This window comes from Neofelis nebulosa, chromosome 9, assembly GCF_028018385.1.
Source record: "Neofelis nebulosa isolate mNeoNeb1 chromosome 9, mNeoNeb1.pri, whole genome shotgun sequence".
NCBI lineage: Eukaryota > Metazoa > Chordata > Mammalia > Carnivora > Felidae > Neofelis > Neofelis nebulosa.
Window position 1 is genome coordinate 61,699,681 of NC_080790.1, and position 17,535 is coordinate 61,717,215.

General features: G+C 35.7%; 1 protein-coding gene across 3 annotated transcripts in view; it reads left to right on the plus strand.

The window, feature by feature from the left end:
• PUS10 (pseudouridine synthase 10) overlaps positions 1 to 17,535 on the plus strand; it is a 72,891-nt gene that overhangs the window by 1,152 nt on the left and 54,204 nt on the right. For all 3 annotated transcript variants that reach the window (XR_009248603.1, XM_058684009.1, XM_058684010.1), the window contains exons 2-4: positions 2,791 to 2,931; positions 5,997 to 6,260; positions 6,996 to 7,082. Coding sequence is in view for 2 of the 3 variants with exons in the window: in XM_058684009.1 (XP_058539992.1) it covers positions 2,806 to 2,931; positions 5,997 to 6,260; positions 6,996 to 7,082 (477 nt within the window). In the remaining variant the exon portion in view is untranslated. The remainder of the gene's footprint in view (positions 1 to 2,790; positions 2,932 to 5,996; positions 6,261 to 6,995; positions 7,083 to 17,535) is intronic.

Sequence of the window (17,535 nt, forward strand, 5' to 3'; positions counted from 1 at the left end):
GCCAAAAGATTGTAATGTGTCATGTATTGACTTTGCATGCTACTTTTAAGTGTGCTTATTGGAGAAATAAACTGTCTTTGAGCCAAAGGAAAGAAAGCATCCCCCCCTTTTTTTTTCCAATTAAAAAGTTTTACTTTAGTGTACTTGACAGTTACATTAGTTTCAGGTGTAAAACATTGTGATTCAACTTCTCTATGTTGATACTCCGTGCTCACAAGTGTAGCTACCATCTGTCAGCCTACAACCTATTATAATATCATTGCCTTTTATTCCCGTGACTTATTTCATAGACTTATTCAATAACCGGAAGCCTGTATTTCTCACTCCCCTTCCCTCTGGCAACCATCAATTTGTTCTTTTCTCATTTTGTTTTTGTTAAAAAAAAATTTTTTTTTAAATTTCACTTATAGGTGAAATCATATGGTATTTATCTTTCTTAGTTGGAGTTATTTCAGTTAGCATAATAAACTGTTAGGTCTGTCCATGTTGTTGCAAATGGAACGATCTTATCCTTAGAATGCATCCATTTGTTTTTAAGTTTATTTATTTATTTTGAGAGAGAGAGAGAGAAAGAGAATCAATCCCAAGCAGGCTCCTCGCTGTCAGCAAGAAGCCCACGTGGGGTTTCATCCACAAACTGTGAGATCATGACCTGGGCAGAAATCAAGAGTTAGATTAACGGAATGAGCCACCCAGGTGCCCCTAAGAAAGCATCCATTTTAATAAAAATGTTTAACTTAAGTCCCCAGGGAAATCTTTGATACAAAGTGACCTTTTAAAGAACTTACTCATCCACTTATTTATCAGGGAGGAGGGTTTGTTTCTCTTTCTGAGTTAAAGATTAATTCTGAATTAAATGAAATCTTTGGCCTTAACTAATGGAAAGGAGAAAAAAAGAGTGAGACAGAAATAGTTTCTCTGGGAAGGGAGTGCAATCAGGGACATACTTTAAATGCTGATACTCAGCCCCTCAGTGAATGCCACCCCTTGTCACTATCAAACTAGCAGATTAAATGGACTGGCGGAAGGAATTCATATCACTTATATGATGATGACCACACAGAGCTTCTCTATGTACAAAGTGTTCTCCAAATACTCCGTGTCATTTCATGAAAATGGCCTCGAGCCCAAATGTACTTGGCAACCCTAAATCAGAGCTTCAGTCTCAGTGTCTCAAAGTTCTCACTGGTGTATCCAGGCATGTCTGAGTTTCTTCTCTTTCTGCCTACCAGCTCCCATATTGTATTCACCTGAGTTAGAACTCAGCCAGAGGGAGTCTGTTTTTTGTAGTCCTGGCTGATGAACTGATTTTTATGGTGAAGGGTTCTGTATAAGATACACTCTACCTGCCTTCCTCACTCTTTATGTGAAGGGTATGCTGTTAAGTGTCCATGAACATTAAAAAACTTGCAAGTAAGAGTGGATTCTAAAGGGTTGGAAAACACAAGCTAATTCTAAGAATCACATCTTCAGAGTAAGGAGTTGGTAAGAGCTTTACCTTCCCACAAATTTTTGGCAAGTTCATTTGGATTATAAAACTGCACAAATTAAAAAGTGCCACTGTTTTTTTTAATGTTTTATTTATTTTTGAGACACACACAAACACAGAGTGTGAGTGGGGGAGGGGCAGAGAGAGAGAGGGAGACACAGAAACGGAAACAGGCTCCAGGCTCTTAGCTGTCAGCACAGAGCCCGATTTGGGGCTCAAACCAACGAAGTGTGAGATCATGACTAGAGCCTAAGTTGGATGCTTAACTGACTGAGCCACCCAGGCGCCTCTCAAAAAATGCTACTGTTTTTTGTCTGCATGACCATAGTTATACCATCCCACAATACTGCCATGCAATTATTGTTTTATAAAATATTGCCAGTTCCTCATTTTAAAGTAATATGAGGTGGTACAATAATCAGAATATCTATATTTGAGAAACAGAATGATTATGTAATTTAATTTTAGAGAAATATTTGAGAAACAGAATGATTATGTAATTTAATTTTAGTAATTTAATTTTATTTGGCAATAAGAGTTTTATATTGGATTTTACCCCATTCTCTTGTATTTGTTTCTAAGGGAGTTTATTCAAATTGCAAAAAGTAGCAACTTGTGTTAGATAATAGTTACTCTAAATTATTTTGCATGTAATTTGTGGGGTTGTTGTTTTTTTTTTTTTTTTTTGGTGGGCGGAGGTTTTACTTGTGCATCAGAGGAGCAGGTTTTTCTCATTTTCCTAATGGTTGTCATTTAGTTATTTCATCAAACTATAATTGGTATTTTTAGATCTACTGATCAATTTGTTTTAAATACTTGACTGCTTAGCTATCAGTAAGGCTAGTAAAATATTATATAGACTGCTCTGATTATTTCTTCCTAGCAAACTCATTTTTAATTTCTAGTAGGGAAAATTTATTGAATTTACTACTCTGTGTTCCCAAACAGCCCTGAATGGTATAAAATAACAAAATTTCACTCTGCATTCTTCGTTTGAATTACCCTCCTCAGAGACAACTGTTCTTGATTATTTTTATATCTTTTGATTGATTTAGTTAAATTGACGTACTTTATCAATAATCCAGAATGCTAAGCTAAATTCCTTGACAATTAGAAACTTTTACCTGATCCATCTAATAAATGTCTTTCAAGTTTATGTTTAAATATGCATAAAATGAGAGGGATATTGTTGAAGAGTATGAAATAGTGTTTTCAAATTAAAGCTAGTTTTTATCCCTAAAGGTGACATATTTGTGAAAGTAAAACACAAAAGATATTCATTACTTTTTCTTTCTTTCTAGTTATAATTATTTAATATGTTTCCACTGACTGAGGAAAATAAGCATGTGGCCCAGTTGTTGCTCAGTACTGGTACCTGTCCAAGATGTATCTTCAGATTCTGTGGTGTGGATTTTCATGCACCTTACAAACGTCCCTACAAGGTACTTTCATTTTGTTTCTAAAGAAAGTTTCTCTATTCTACAATGAATACCTGTACATTTGGGGGAAAGTATCCATAGCTCTTAATTAAATTAGAAAAAAACTATAATAAAATAATTCCTGATAATGGTCATTATGGAATTTCCACTAGACCATAAAAGTGTAAGTTCCTTCTTAAGTGATTATATCTGACACTTAATGTAGTGGGATCTTTGTGAAGCACATCCCTGGTGTATGTAATGTTTGTATATACTTCTCCCAAAGAGTAGACAGATATCAAAAAATAGTACTAACCAGATGTTAGTAATATATGTGACAGGAGAATGACAGTCCTGAGATCTTCTATTAAGTGGAAGATCTATTAAGTGTGGATTTGGCTGCATTTTTTTCTTTTTCTGTTTTCTGTATTACCATTTGTACTTACAAATAGGTATTTGTAACCCTCTAGAAGTAAATGCTTACCATCATCATTTTTTACTATTAATAACAACAAAAATAATATACAGGGATCTTTGACATTTATGATAATATACAGAGGTTTGACTAGCAATACTTTCACATAAAATATGTAACATATTTTGTGAAATATACTTGATTCTACTAGTGATGGTCTTTTTAGAGACAATAATTATATATATGTGAATATATACCTATATTAACAGTAATATGCACACGCACACTCTGTTTCTTACAGTTTACGATTTTTTTACATGTTTATTTACTTTTGAGGGAGAGTGGGGGGTGTGGGATAAGGGAGGGGAGACAGAAGATCTGAAGCAGGCTGTATGCTGACAGCACAGAGCCTGATACAGGGCTCGAACTCACAAACTGGAGATCATGCCCTGAGCTGAAGTCAGACACTTAACCAACTGAACTGCCCAGGCACCCCATTTTACAGTTTTTAAAAATTGTTCAGGAGTTAGAAATATAAGTCATTTCCCTTATGTATTAGTTGTTTCTATTATTTTGGAAATAATAATTATATCCAGTGTTCATATAACATTATTATATGTCAAGCTCTCATTTAATCCTAATAATAACCTATCAGGTAAGTACATACTATGATTGTCTCTATTTTCAGATGAAGAAACTGAGGCACAGAGAGGTAAACAACCTGCCCAATTTACACAGCTATTAAGTGAGCAAGCTAGGATATGAACTATCTGTCTGAATCCAAAGCCTAGAATTTGGAGCTAGAAGACATGGATTTGAATCCCAGTTCCAGCTTCAGTTTTCTCCTCTAAATGGGATTGATGATAACATCCACCTCACAGGATTTTAAGGGACAGTATCTAATAAAGTATGTGAAAACACCTTGAAAATGGTACATATGCTATGATGATTAATATATATGTGTATATTCGTTTATACACACTGTGACTATAAAGTAATAAGACTGGTTTTGTATAACTCTCCTTACACATTTTTTCAGACACATTATTTTATCATTCTACGCATTTGTCGTAAGATTTAAAAAATATATCTTATAAAGACACTTAGTCTTACCAACTTTTATTTGTATCATTTTATGTAAATATGAAAATATTTGAAGACTTTTTTGTAATATACTTAGGTTTTGATCTGTTCTAGTCATATTACTATTTATGTACACATACACATGTACTATGTTATACTGACATTATAGAATTTAGGTAATAAACTTTTGTGTAGGTCACAATATACCTATAAGTGTGTGTATATATGAATATTTCTGTTAAAGATGAAATAGGGGAGCTAATGTCTTAATAAAATAAATTAGATTTGTTTGAGTGTAAGATTTTTTATTCTTTAGAGCCAGTAAATTGTAACCTGAGTGAATTTCAAAAGTATATTTATTCAACAACTGAATAATAAAATCTAATTTAGGCAAAACAGAAAAAAAGTCCTCCGAGATTTTAGATGAATGGAATGCCTGAAATGTGAGAACAGTTTCAAAGAAATGCAACTTTTAACATTCTACTACAAAGGGTGACAGAAATTAGGCAAACCAGAGTGTAGTAGAAGGCTTCTTTCAATTAATGCATACATGGTTTTTGTAATTATGGTACCTAATTTCAGCATTGCCAGCATCTGTTTACCTTTGTTGAGTAACTCGTCTTGGAATTATTTTTACTTAATATACGTATAATCTCTATTTTTTCAGAATTCATATTAAATGAATGTTGTACAAATGAGGTTTTAGTGCTTGTGAGATTATTAAATAACCTAGCAATAATAGAATTCAGTTTGTATTTCTATTTGTTAATAATTAGAAGCGAAGCTTTTTTAAAATTTAAAATTAGCAAGTGAATGATCCTCATGACATAACTACAAACCAAATTACAGGCATACTTCAGAGATATAGAGATTTGGTTCCAGATTACCGAACTAAAGCAAATATCACAATGAAGTGAGTCAAATTAATTTTTTGGTTTCCCAGTGCATATGAAACTTATGTTTTCACTATACTGTAGTCTTTTAAGTGTGTAATAGCATTATGTCTAAAATGTACATAATTAAAAAATAATTTATTGCTAAAAAATGCTAACCATCAGCTGAGCTTCCAGAGAGTCATAATCCCTGGTCACAGATCACTATAAAAAATATAATAATGGAAAGGTTTGAAATATTGTGAGAATTACTAAAATGTGACACAGAGACACAAAGTGAGCAAATGTTGGAAAAATGGTGCTGATAGACTTGCTTGATGCAAGGTTGCCACAAAACTTCAATTTGTAAACACACAGTATCTGCAAAGCAGAACAAACTGAAGCACAGTAAAACGGGTTACACCTGTAATAAATTTGTTAATGGAACCTTTCTGCCTCAGATTTAGGACTTTAGCTTCACTGATATATGAAACTCTTTTGGAAAAATATTCACACATATATTGGAGGAGTTACAGATAATTCTCTTTTAAATTCCCCAGAAAGCCAATGCTGGATAGTAAGGTTAATTGATTTCTCCAAAATTGATATAAATCAACATTGTATAAGTCTGTGATATATAGTAATTTCACTCCTGTTTTCATCCTAACCTTAAGGGCATTGTCAAAAGGTTATTACTTTTTTCCAAATTAACTTTCCAGGAGTTGCTCAATGAACTACAGAAATTTTTGGAAACTGAAAAAGAGGAATTAATTTCGGATGTTCCAAACCCACCTCCCAAGAAAATTCGACTACAAGAACTAGAAGATGGGATTGATGGGATTGATAATCTGAGTCAAAATGGAGAGGGGAGGGTCTCCATTTTGGAAGATGGTAGCATTGCTTCTAAGAACTCAAATTTAAATGTATGCAATGTATGTCTAGGAATTCTTCAAGAATTCTGTGAAAAAGAGTTCATTAAAAAGGTAAATAATCTGTTTTTTATTATATGTGCAATTATGTAGAAATTTTCAGTCTTAAGGCCTAGAATTCTTGAATCGAAAGGAGCAATACCATTCACTTCAACTTGTTTAACACCAATGGATCACTAAAACATTTTTACATTTTTTTGAAAAAACAAGCCAACTCTTCAAATTACGTTATTAACAAGATATCTGAAAATTAATGAAATATGTGTCCTTGTGTTTGTCATGACTGCTACTCAACTGAAGAAAATATAGCAGTTTCCTTCTGCTGTTTAACATAGTTAGGAGTTAGAGAAAAGCTCTTAGTCATACCTATTAGTGTCTTGAAATGACAAGTGTTACCGTCTTGTGGAAGGTACATGATTTAATGTGGGATGGCCTTTTGTTTCTTAGCTGTCAAGAGTGCCAAATTTGGCTTTATTTTGCTTAAAAATATTTTTTAAATTAGGAGGTGATCTAATAGAAAACTATTTTGACGTTCCACAGATTGTTCTGCAAGTGAATCCTGGCTGTTTTGAACCTTGTGATATCAGTTGTTCAGGGTTATAGTTAGCAAATATTTGATTTCAGGATATTTATGAGAATTCCCAAAGGTGAAAGTTTAGAAGTGTAGTGCGATCTCCTAGACCAAAATCCACGTTATGAAGATTAGTGTAAAACTTGCAGCAATTCCTGAGAATTTATAGAATACTGTTTTATGTAATAAAAAAATGCTTTTATGTAATACTTTTTTAGGTGTGCCAAAAAGTTGAGGCCTCTGGTTTTGAATTTACCAACTTGGTATTTTCAGTCTCCTTCCCACCACAGCTATCTGTAAGAGAGGTAAGGTCATTTAAATGCATGAAACTATACGTGAAATGCATGCTAGAAATTTCTCAAAAAATGGAGATGTAAAAATATGCCTTACCATATTTTCTACTTGTTGTGTACTTATTGAATAATTGATGATTGAAAGCATGGCATTATTATAGCTGCTTAATAATGTTGAATGAATGAATGAATGAATGAAAAAAAGGAATTATTGATTAAGTTAGTTTATCATAGGACTGTCTCTCTTTTATTTATTTTTTTAGTTTTTAATATTTATTGTGTCAGCAGGGCTGAGAATGTCACATGGTTTCAGTCTTCTGTGGGAAGTTATATAATAAAAGCCTAGTGCCTCTAAACATGAAAAACATCCCAAAGGCCAGGAGTCCTCTAAAGGAATTGAAAGGTAGAGATTTCAGAGAATTTCTCTCATTTTCAATATGTAAAGTGACTAGTTTAAGTCACTTTTTGAAGACTTAGTGAAGAGAACAGTGTTCCTTGTGCCATTAAAAGGACTGTCTTTTTTTTTTTTTTTTTTTTTTTAAAGGTCCTCATTCTGTAGCAGATATTCATTGAGCTTTAGATCTGTGTGAGGCATGTTGATCAGAGAAAGAGATTTGACCAGGACTTCAGAAATGTTTTGGGGCAGTTGTATACATTTTATAATGGTCTTGGGATGGGATCATTTCAGTTATGATGAACCTTCTTATTTTCTGGAGTCCATGGAAAAAGGGAGAGAAATGGCCTCATGTTTATTTTAACCTTTTTCCTTTGTTAAGTGAAAAAAATAATAGTAGTCATTACTGTAACATTCTTGTGTGTCAAAACTGACATGAAAACATAAAACTATCTTTGTTAATACTGTTAAATGAATTATAGGGAGAATGACCCCTGTAATCTCAAATTATAACAATGAGTTCTAAACATATTCATTTATGGGTGTAAGGTGTCTTTTCCCTAAGAATCTAAAAGTGTCAGCAGAACATTATATCTTATCATCACTCTCCTTGGTTGAGCAAAGTATGTTGTAGCAAATTCTATGTTTATTAGCCTCCAAAAGGCCGAAGATTAACTTATGACTTGTTGAAGCTGGTTGAATGACAAAGAGCTGGGAGGTGAAAAAAAGTAGAGTGTTTTTAAATAGTATCTCTGTCAATGACAAGATTGCTGAACTAATAGAATAAAGGGGATGATGATGAGGTACAGAGGTTTATAAACACATAAAATCATTTTCTAGTGAATCATCAAAGCGTTTTTCACGGATAGGTCATTTTCTGAATCCAGTTTTGGTAGCAAGAAACCGACTTCCGAAAGCTAAATAACTCATAAAAAGTTGCAGTGTTTGAGTAATAAAAATAGAAATATGAAGCATATTTTCTAAGTGCGGTTATATATCTTACCACCAAGTTCTTCATCTCAAAGTTTATATTTTGACATTAAAATTTGTATTTTCCATTTTTATCACTTAAGTGGTCATTTTAACATATCCATTTAATAGTTATTGAATACTTATGAAGTATTTATATTCCATATTAGAAACAGAATATTTCTAATTCTGCTTAAACTTTATTTACTTTTTAAAAAATATTTATTCATTTTTGAGAGAGAGAGCGAGCGAGTGAGCATGAGCAGGGGAGGGGCAGAGAGCGAGGGAGACAGAGGATCCAAAGCGGGCTCTGCCCTGACAGAAGTGAGCCTGATGTGGGGCTCGAACTTATGAGTTGCAAGGTCATGACCTGAGCCAAAGTCAGATGCTCAACCGACTGAGGCACCCAAGAACCCTTTTATTTACTTTTTATAACTGATTTTCACCACAAAACTATTTAGCAGAAATATGTGAGCATTCCAGTTATTGCAGAATTAATACATTTCCACAGAATAGTGTGTTCAGTGACTCATTGTTTTCCTTTATTTTTTTTTTATTATTTTTTTTAATGTTTGTTTATTTCTGAGACAGAGAGAGAGAGAGAGAGAGAGAGCATGAGTGAGGGAGGGGCAGAGAGAGAGGGAGACACAGAATCCAAAGCAGACTCCAGGCTCTGAGCTGTCAGCACAGAGCCTGACGTGGGGCTCGAACTCAAACAATGAGATCATGACCTGAGCCGAAGTCGGTCTCTCAACTGACTGAGCCACCCAGGTGCGCCTCGTTGTATTCCTTTATATTGAGTAATACATTTTTACCCATTTCTTAAGAATAGTAATTATTCAAAAAGTATGCAGTCCTACATGCTGTATACTATGCAGGTTTCTTCAGCAAATTGTGTTTATGTTTCATTTTGTGATTTTCTTTCATTATTACATGTTGTCACTTTCTTGTATTGCTGTCTTTTATTACTTCTTTGGAGTTAAGATATGATATGTAGGACAGAGTGGATATAAATTGCTATTCAAACTAGTTAACATATGTGTTACATATCCCAATTTAAACAAATTACACATTTTGGGGGTATTCTTGCATTTTGAATATAAATTCTTGACTTCTCTAGTGACATGTTTCTTCTACATTGCAGTTTTTCAACTTAGAGCTTGTAAAACTTAGAACTTATTTTTCTGTGTGTAAGATAAACATTAATATGTGTGGAATTGATTGATGCTAGTTATCTCATAATTCAGAGTGGAATACACAATTGAGTGAATTTGAATGATTCAGTGTTTTCCACTTCTAAAGAAAAAAATTATGATCACAGATACATTGATTTGAAAACAAATAACTTTTTATCAACACGGTAATAGTGTGTGTCTCCTTACTAAAGAACTAAGGGGGGGCGCCTGGGTGGCGCAGTCGGTGAAGCGTCCGACTTCAGCCAGGTCACGATCTCGCGGTCCGTGAGTTCGAGCCCCGCGTCAGGCTCTGGGCTGACGGCTCGGAGCCTGGAGCCTGTTTCCGATTCTGTGTCTCCCTCTCTCTCTGCCCCTCCCCCGTTCATGCTCTGTCTCTCTCTGTCCCAAAAATAAAAAATAAAAAAAAAAAAAAAAAAAAAAAGAACTAAGGGAAAGGATGAACTCAAGTAAAGGTGTTTTTTTTAATCAAAGTATTAAATTTATATTAATTCTTCCATATTTGGCCCTATCAATCCCTCCTGGCTACAGCTACAGTTTTTATTTATCATCATTATAAATGCACTAATTTAAAAGCTTAGGAAGAAAAGCTTGCAGTTGATATAATCATCATCTTGCACTGAGTTTGGGAGAATATGGAGGGAGAGGTAGAATACATCTGTGTGTGTTTTCCTAGGAACTGTCTTACCTGGTTGGGACAGTTTTAGACTGAATAGTGCCGAAGAGGAGGAAAACAAGCAAATTAACTGGTAAAACCCTGTTAGACATCAAGTAATACATGGTAAGCAGAATAAATGGAAGCAGTATTTAGGGACTCACAAAAGACAAATCTTGAACCTAGCTGGATATAATACTTAGAGGCTCCAAAGTCTTTATAACAGTACACAAAATTCGAATGATAAGGTTGAGATTATAAGGGATAGTATATCATGTATATCATTTATAAGTATATCATTACCATAATGATGACTTTGTGGATTTGGGCTCACCACTTGAATGTAACAAAGGAAGGATGAGTTTTTTTACGAGAATCGGATTTGTTAAGAGGAGAGATATGATGGTGTGATATGACAAGAAATTATATACCTGCATTGAGATCAGAGATCCTGTGAGTGGAAGAATGCTGAACACCATCCAGAGCAGAATAAAAGGAGAGAGATGGGATAGATACAGGCATGGAAGTGTGTTGTATGGCCAAAGAAGAGGTGATGAGTTGCAAACATAAGAGAGTCATAAAGGTTAGTGTTTACAGTAGTATCAGGGACTCCCAGTGTCTAGGCACTTGATGCAAATCACATTTGGTAAAAGCACATTGATGGCTTTTGAATTGGAGCAGTGTCTTCTCCTAAAGTAGTGGTTCTCAAACTCTAATGTGCATAGGACTCATTTGGAGAGTTTCCCAGGCCCCATCCTTAGAGATTGTGATGAGTAGGTCGGTTGGACCCATGAATTTGTGTTTCTAACAAGCTAATGGGTGGTGTTGGTGTTGCTGGTGTTGCTACAAAGGACCACACCATGAGAACCACTGTCCTAAAGGATAATGGCAGAAATAATCTAGTCTGATAATAAACTGAGAACTTTTTGAAATTTATATTCTTTTTTTTTTTAATTAAAGTTTATTTATTTTTGAGAGAGAGAGAGAGAGAGCGCGCGCATGAGTGGGGGAGGGGCAGAGAGAGGGAGACACAGAATCCAAAGCAGGCTCCAGGCTCCGAGCTGTCAGCACAGAGCCCGATGTGGGGCTCAAACTCACAGACTGCGAGATCATGATCTGGGCTGAAGTTGGATGCTCAACTGACTGAGCCACCGAGGCGCCCCTAAAATTTATATTCTTGGTAGGAAGAGAGAAACAAGCATAATGAGAATATATTCTACACTTTTTTTCTTTAATCCTACACTTTTGATAGGTAGATGTCAAACAGTCCAAAGAAAAGGGAGTCAGAGAAAAATGGCAGAGGAATCTGGGCTGGAAGATAAAAGGATTCGGAGGTTCAGAGAAAGTGCAATTCAGACTTTAATTAAAACCAAATTATCCCAACCAATAAAAGAAATTTTAAGGATAAAAATGCATCTCAACGAAGAAGAAATTGGGGGATCTCTTTCTCTCTGTATTTATATAAACATTTGTATTTATACATTTATATGTATTTATTTTATCTTTTATTGTAGAAAATTACAAAAGTAGCAAGGCTAGCCTAATGAGTCCTTAAGTATATATCATCCAACTCCAGTTGTAATTTTTTTGCCATACTGAAGTCAGTTTCCAAAAAAAGATATGGGAAAGGTAAAGTCAGAGTAATGCAGATATAAGGAGGAGGCTTATGTCTGTAACAGCAACTGGAAAATAAAATCTCTAATGAGTAGAAGCTTGCAAGAATTGCTAAGGAAGACTTGGGGTACCTTAAGTTATGATTATAGGAAGAAAGAGATGAAAAAGGGGATATGTCTGCTATTTGGAACTGATGGTATATTGCTGATGGATGATACAGAGAAAGTGGAACTTCTGAAAATCTTATTTTGCTTCTGTCCTTCCTATGAAGGAAAATGATGTCCAACCTAAATGGGTAGAATGATCATTGCCTGGTGAGGGAAAGTGAGAGCTCCACATGGTGAAGCTGCTCTAAATGGGTTCAGTATTTGGGCCTGGTTGGATGACGTTTCAGGATGGATTGAGAAAGAACTTGCAGTTGTCAATGATCTTTGAGAGCTTTTAAAAGATAGCAGATTTTCCAAAATCTGGAAGACAGTGAAGGGCAGCCCCAGTTTTCTAAAGGTGGTTTTGTTAACTACTAACTGGGGAGCTTGACCCTAAACTCCTGGCAGTATTCTAGATCAAGAACTAAAAAGTTAATTGTGGGCACTGAGGGTAAGGAAAACTTGGTGAACACACCAAACAGATTATGTGAAAAAATTATAAACAAATTATGAACAAATTAAGAACAAATTATGTCTGCGTCATTTCTTCCTTTTATAGGCTAGCAGGACTATAAAAGGGATTTAGCTAGTGATTTGACCAGGTTTCTTTCTCATGATAACTTCCTGTGGCAGGAAACATGAACAGAATGTGAAGACAATTGGGTGGGTTGTATGTGGCTGGACATACCCAAAAGGAACTGATTAGTAACTGATTTCAACCTGGACAGTGTTTCTCCAAGTGTACTCTGCTGATTGAAACCCACTTGGAGAAAGGTGTTGAAAGCAGATTGCCGGGCCTTGTCTTAAACCTCCTCAATCAGAATCTCCAGATATAGGGCATAGAAACCCTTCTACAATTAAAGTACACACCGAAATTCAAGAATCACGCAACTTCAGAGAGATTTCTAATGTGCTGCGAGGTTTTTTTCAGATGTCTCATTCATGATTTCTACTAGTGGTGATATAATGGTAACACTGCAGATATGCATGACACAGAGTTAAAAATATAGCAGATAGGCTGAGTGTTAGAATTGAGATCCGAAAGATCTCAAGAATAGGGAAAATCTAACAAGTTGAAATTTAACAGGAGTAAACATAAGTTCTTATACATGGGTTTAGAAAACCACTGTCAACTAAAGGACAGAGCAGGAATGGCTTAAAAGCTGTGTTTATAGACAAGGGGTGGGTGTTTTAGTTAATAGCCTGGTAAGAATTAGGGGACTGATGTGGATAACCTCTTTGGACTTTAGTACAGATATGAAAGTGTAGTATCTGGAGAGATGAAGGTGATGGTCCGTCTGGTTTTACTCAGTGCTGACCATTTATGGACTGCCATATGCAGATGGAACATATTACTTTAGGAGGAACAGGGACAAATGGGAAGGCGTTATGTGATAGTCTACCTCCTAATCCTTGAATCCTGGGAATATGTTACTTTACGTGGGAAAAAAGGGGGGGGGTGATTTTATGGATGTAATTAAGATTAAGGATCCTGAGATGGAGAAATTATCCTGAATTCTCTGAGTGAGCTCAGCATAACTATTTGAGCCCTTAAAAGTACCCTTCTTGGCTGAGGTCAGTGTCAGAGGAAGATGTGATTATGAAAGAATGGTCAGATGCAATGTTGCTCGCTTTGTAGATAGTGGAAAGGAACCAAGGAATATGGGCGGCCTCTAGAAGCTAGCAAAGGCAAGGAAATGGATTCTCTTAGCCTACGTCCTCCAGAAAGGAATACAGCCCTGTTGACAGCTTGATTTTAGCCCAGTGAGACCCATGTTGGACTTCTGACCTAAAGAACTGTAAGATAATAAATTCATATTGCTTTAAACCACTTTGTTTGTAGTGGATTTGTTATAGTAGCAAAAGAAAACAAATACCCATTAAGAGGAGTGCATTCCAAATGGTGGACACATCTGAAACCTGGTCAGGGAGCCACTGTTGAAGGAACTTGGGTCGTTTAATTTGGAGAATGTATGAGTAGTGGGATGAATTTGCCATTTTTCAATATTTGAGGGGTTTTCTGTTGCAGAGATGGAATCAGGAGGGAGATCATTTTCAGCTATAAGGAACTATTCAGAACAGGATAGACTTTTCAGAGATGGTATATTCCACCAGAATATTTAAGCCAACGCTGGGCAATTACTTGGCAGAGATATATAGAAGGAAAGTGTATACCATAGAGATGGTTAGACTAGAAACTGTGTTCAGCCTTTTCAATTCTAAGATCCTATATAGTTTTAAGAAAAATATTTATTACATTAGTTATTTTTTTGTTACCTTATATTCATGATTGAGTCCTCTAAACTTCTTCACCACATTCAAATTAGTGCCACACTAAAATTATGAGAGAATGAATGATCCAGACTTACTCTAATATTAGACTAAACTGACATTTATGGGAAAAAGCATTCCATTTAGTCCTTTTAAAAGTAAACTCTTTAAAGTCCTGTTCTTTTAGGTTTATCTTTACTAGTGTGGTCCAGTAGAGGGCAATATTGCACTATCAGTTTGGTTTTTTTGGTAGTGTGTGGAAACAGTTTGCTCACTTTATTGACTCTTATGCAGCTTGTTGGGAGTTGCATTTGTCGAATCAAAAACTTTTTGTTTCATTTTTTTAATTTTTTTTTTTTTTTTTTTTTTTTTTGGAGAGAGAGGGAGACAGAGCATGAGCAGGAGGAGGCCGGGGGAGAGGGTGGGACAGAGAGAGGGAGACAGAGAATCGAAGCAGGCTCCAGGCTCTGAGCTGTCAGCACAGAGCCTGACACGGGGCTCGAACTCACAAACCACAAGATCATGACCTGAGCTGAAGGCAGATGCTTAACTGTCTGAACCACCCAGGATCTCCTCACACTTTCATTTTTATACTTGTAATATCTTCATGCTTTGCACTAAGTACTATAAATTATACACAGCCCTAGAAAACTAACCAAAAATAAAAGCAGTACCATTTCTGTGGTGGCAGTTTATATTTACAATTTTTTTCTTAAATTATGACAAATGGATATTCAAAAGATTGGATTTTTACTTAAATCTGTGGGTTTATAACCAATTTGGGATCATCATCTTATTAAGAATCTAAAGAAAGCAATTGAATCCCTTTCCTAGACATGTGTATATTCAAAAATTTGCATGTACTTATAGGGCCTCTTAAACTCCCAGCCATTAATCTAGGATCTTTCTTGATCGAATACTCCAGAACCTCCCCCCTCCAACGGATTGATGTAGTTACTTTTTCTAAAGGGCAATGTTTTTTTCTAATTATGTTGAAATCACTTTGACTTCAAATACAGAGACTATGCTTTCAAGTTCATATTGTGTATGCAGGCTCATTCATTAACCTGACTCTGATTTAGCATGTGTAGTTTCAGCTTTTTGTTCATGTTCCATGACTTCTCACATTATTATTTTGCATGACAGGCATCTTGCCTAAATCAGTTTGTGTTCTCTCTCCCCTACCATTTAAGAGCAACTCAAGGTTCACTTTGACTAACAAACTTTTCCGAGCTTACTAAGGAGATTTCAGAATTTGTAGCCCTATTTTTTTTTTATTAGGTTAGTTGGTTAGAACTTGCTTCAATCCCTGTGTGGTCCACTAAATCATGCAGAATGTGTTTTTATAAGGTTGCTGAATGAGACACTGAAAAACATGCAGAAATTACAGAGATCACTGTCTCTGCTCCTTAGGTGTCTTTCAATAGACTCTTTATGGACAGGTTGGGGGGGATAGTAACCTTGCTATGTTTTAGATACATAGGCTGCAACGTTAAAAACCCTTCGGAGGACGTGCAACAACTTAAACCTATCTTCCTTATAAAAAGTAACTCCCAAAGCATGTCCCTGTGAGCACAACAAGTAAGTAGAATCACAGAATCATAGATCTGTAGGAGACCCTGGTGAACTAGAACAAAACTCCTAGCTTTTTATGGTACTCATTGGAAAACGATGATGTGTATATAGCTGTGATTTATCAGAGCTCTGACCATGCCCCACCCTCAGTGTAAATAAATCCATTCAGAATTTCTGATGGAGAATCCAGGAGTTCCCAACCTTTGTGTATAAGGTGATCCCCTTTTAATCTCTCACAGTTCAATGAATCCCCTATATCTGTGCTTTAGAAAAAAGATACACTTGGATTATTTTTTTTGCCTCACAGATTGGTACTGCTTCACTAATCATCTCACTTATCCTCACTTGAGAGGAGAAAACCCAAAGCTTGCCTAATGTGGCATATTTATTGGAATTTGGGGTGGCTCTTTGTTTGTTTTTAGACCATACCATCTTTTCATCTTGTTACATTCAGGTGTGGTTATTTACCTAACTACCATGGCTCTATGGGCATTGCCTTTTTTAAACTACTCCACTTATTAAGCCATCCACTCAAGAACACAAACAAGGATCAAGGGCTCACCGTGATGAATCTAGTCAAAGGTGCTGTGTTAGGGGGAACATGGGACTTGACATGGTAGTAGGTTCAGGATTCTGTTACTCAGTGCATATCTGGGACATGTGTTCCAAGGGAGAAAGGTTGAGTAATATGCAATTAGTCAAAGTCTATACAGAACCCCAGTCCTGGTTAGAATGGGTAGTCAGAAGTCCAGCTGTCAAGGAGTCAGAGCAGGTATTGAAGAGGTCTAATAACCCATTGTTAGGGATGCAGGCCCAGGGGAGCCCAACATGTAAAACAAAAACCTCCTCCTGAGGTCATTGCAGCATGTAGCAAAGAGAAATGGATCCTATTCCTGGGAAGGAGATGCCATGGTGAAGTAGGACTAGAAACAAGGCTAATTCTAAAGACCATCACAGTAATAATATGTATATTGAATTCAAGAATGCAGTTGGCAAGGCTCCAGGGTGGCTCAGTTGGGTGAGTGTCCAACTCTTGATTTAGGCTCAGGTCATGATCCCAGGATCATAGGATCTAGCCCTGAGTTGGGCTCCATGGTGAGCATGGAGCCTGCTTAAGATTCTCTCCCTTTCTCCCTCTCTGTCTTCCCCCTGGGTATGCACATTCTCTCTCTAAAATAAAATTAATTAAAAAAAAAAAAAAAAGGAATGCAGTTGGCAGGGTATTCACACATATGTTTAAATACTTGAATATGCATATGCTTACTTCCTAGCTTTGTTTTTTTCTTGGTCTGAACTAGCTAAGTATAGGTGGAGAAGGCAGCAAGAAAGAAGAGTTGCTATGTCTTATCAACCCATGCAGGTCATTGAGAGGTAGTAGGGTGCAGTAAGAATATGAGGCAGCCTTTAAATTTTGAAGTTTATTGTTTTAATTTGTATGGTCCCTTCTTGTGAATTGTTATACTTTGCATATTTAAAATTTACAAGAAGAAATACAAGAAATACATACAATAAGGAATATAAGGTAAAACAAATTGTATTTCTTTAAAACTCAGTTTCCCCATCAAATGCAACATATTATCACGTTGCTACTTACCAACTGTTGAGTTCCTTATCAAACTTTTTTTTTTTTCATTAATTTTAGGACTTT